The 1,366-nt window shown below is 35.7% G+C and overlaps 1 protein-coding gene across 1 annotated transcript; it reads left to right on the plus strand.

Annotated features, from left to right (window-relative positions):
* Positions 1–828: 828 nt before the first annotated feature.
* LOC113338211 (protein trichome birefringence-like 43) lies at positions 829–1,296 on the plus strand (the record flags this gene model as incomplete). Its single annotated transcript, XM_026583669.1, has 2 exons — positions 829–835; positions 920–1,296. Coding segments are annotated over exons 1-2 (384 nt in total), but the record flags the coding sequence as incomplete, so codon positions are not given.
* Positions 1,297–1,366: the final 70 nt, after the last annotated feature.

Consider the following 1,366-nt stretch of genomic DNA (forward strand, 5'->3'; position numbering starts at 1 on the left):
AAGAGATAAGCAACATGATACAATAGATTACATTTCATGTATATTTCACAAAATAGCTTCATTCTAGCCCATTTTTGATAGTTTTTTCCGGTTTTGTTAAATAATTTCCAAAATAATAGAGATAACATCTAAAATATCGGAATAATGTTTATTCTTTGCGAAACATAGAATGAGTGTGTTTCTGCAAAGCACAACAAGAAACAACATGGTTATCTTTTTGGCGCTACACAGCACGCCACGCTTGAATCTGTAGCACATCGCTATATAACACGCAACACATTAAGTACGCTACTTCATAGGCTAGGCCGACACGTTTGACACCTCTAACGGAAACCCCATGCAAGGTGTAGCTCTAAACCAAACACGAAAACCCCGTGTAACCAAACACTCTCTCTTACCGCAGCTACAAATTTAACTAACCGATGAATGCAGCCAACACTCTGTCACTTGGTAATAAACAAAAAGAATATATCAAAATAACCTTTTTTCTGGGGTCACTTGAGCAGTGAATCGTTTAAAAAAGTTGGTTATTTAGTAACCATTTTTGGTATGAAATAAGTTGAATTTCAAGGACATGATTAATATTTCCATGATCAAGTAACAAAATAGCTGGCTCAAAGGTTCCTATAATAATTCCATGAAAGAGGTGTAAGAAAATAGAAAATAGAGATAGAAACCTGCTGTCACAATAGAGGATTCTGGTTGGCTCACAGTAAATGTCTAACAACCTTCATGGCCAAACCAAAATCGAGTTCCTATATAAAGATCTAATTAAGTTGCAAAATCTAAGAAATTTTCTTTTTCGTTCCGCGTGATTGTTTCTAAGATATGGCTGGTTTTTCCTTCAAAAGAAGCTACCAGCATTATGCATTTTATCTTGTAAATAGTTTGTTAATACTTGTAATTTCCTTTTTTCTAGATGACACACATGCCAGAATTGTTAATGTAGGAGGCAACTGCGATTTTTATAAAGGGAGTTGGGTTTACGATGAATCGTATCCTCTTTATGATTCACTTCAATGCCCATTCATCCCTGGAGATTTCCATTGTCTTAGTAATGGTCGACCTGACAAACAATATCTCAAATACAGATGGAGCCCAACTGGAGGATGTGATCCACCTAGGTTTGATGGCCTGGATTTGGTCAACAGATTTAAGGGTAAAAAAATCATGTTTGTCGGTGACTCAATCAGTAATAACCAGTGGGTGTCTTTTGCTTGCATGATTCATGCAGCTATTCCTAATGCAAATTTTACTACTTACCATGGCGTCCCCATGGCATCCATTAATTTTACGGTTAGTAAAACCTCTTTTATAAACACCCTTTTAGCTACATTTTATTAATTAGCTTATAAGTCGATTAATT

This window comes from Papaver somniferum, unplaced genomic scaffold (genome assembly GCF_003573695.1).
Source record: "Papaver somniferum cultivar HN1 unplaced genomic scaffold, ASM357369v1 unplaced-scaffold_18941, whole genome shotgun sequence".
In the NCBI taxonomy this organism is placed as follows: domain Eukaryota; kingdom Viridiplantae; phylum Streptophyta; class Magnoliopsida; order Ranunculales; family Papaveraceae; genus Papaver; species Papaver somniferum.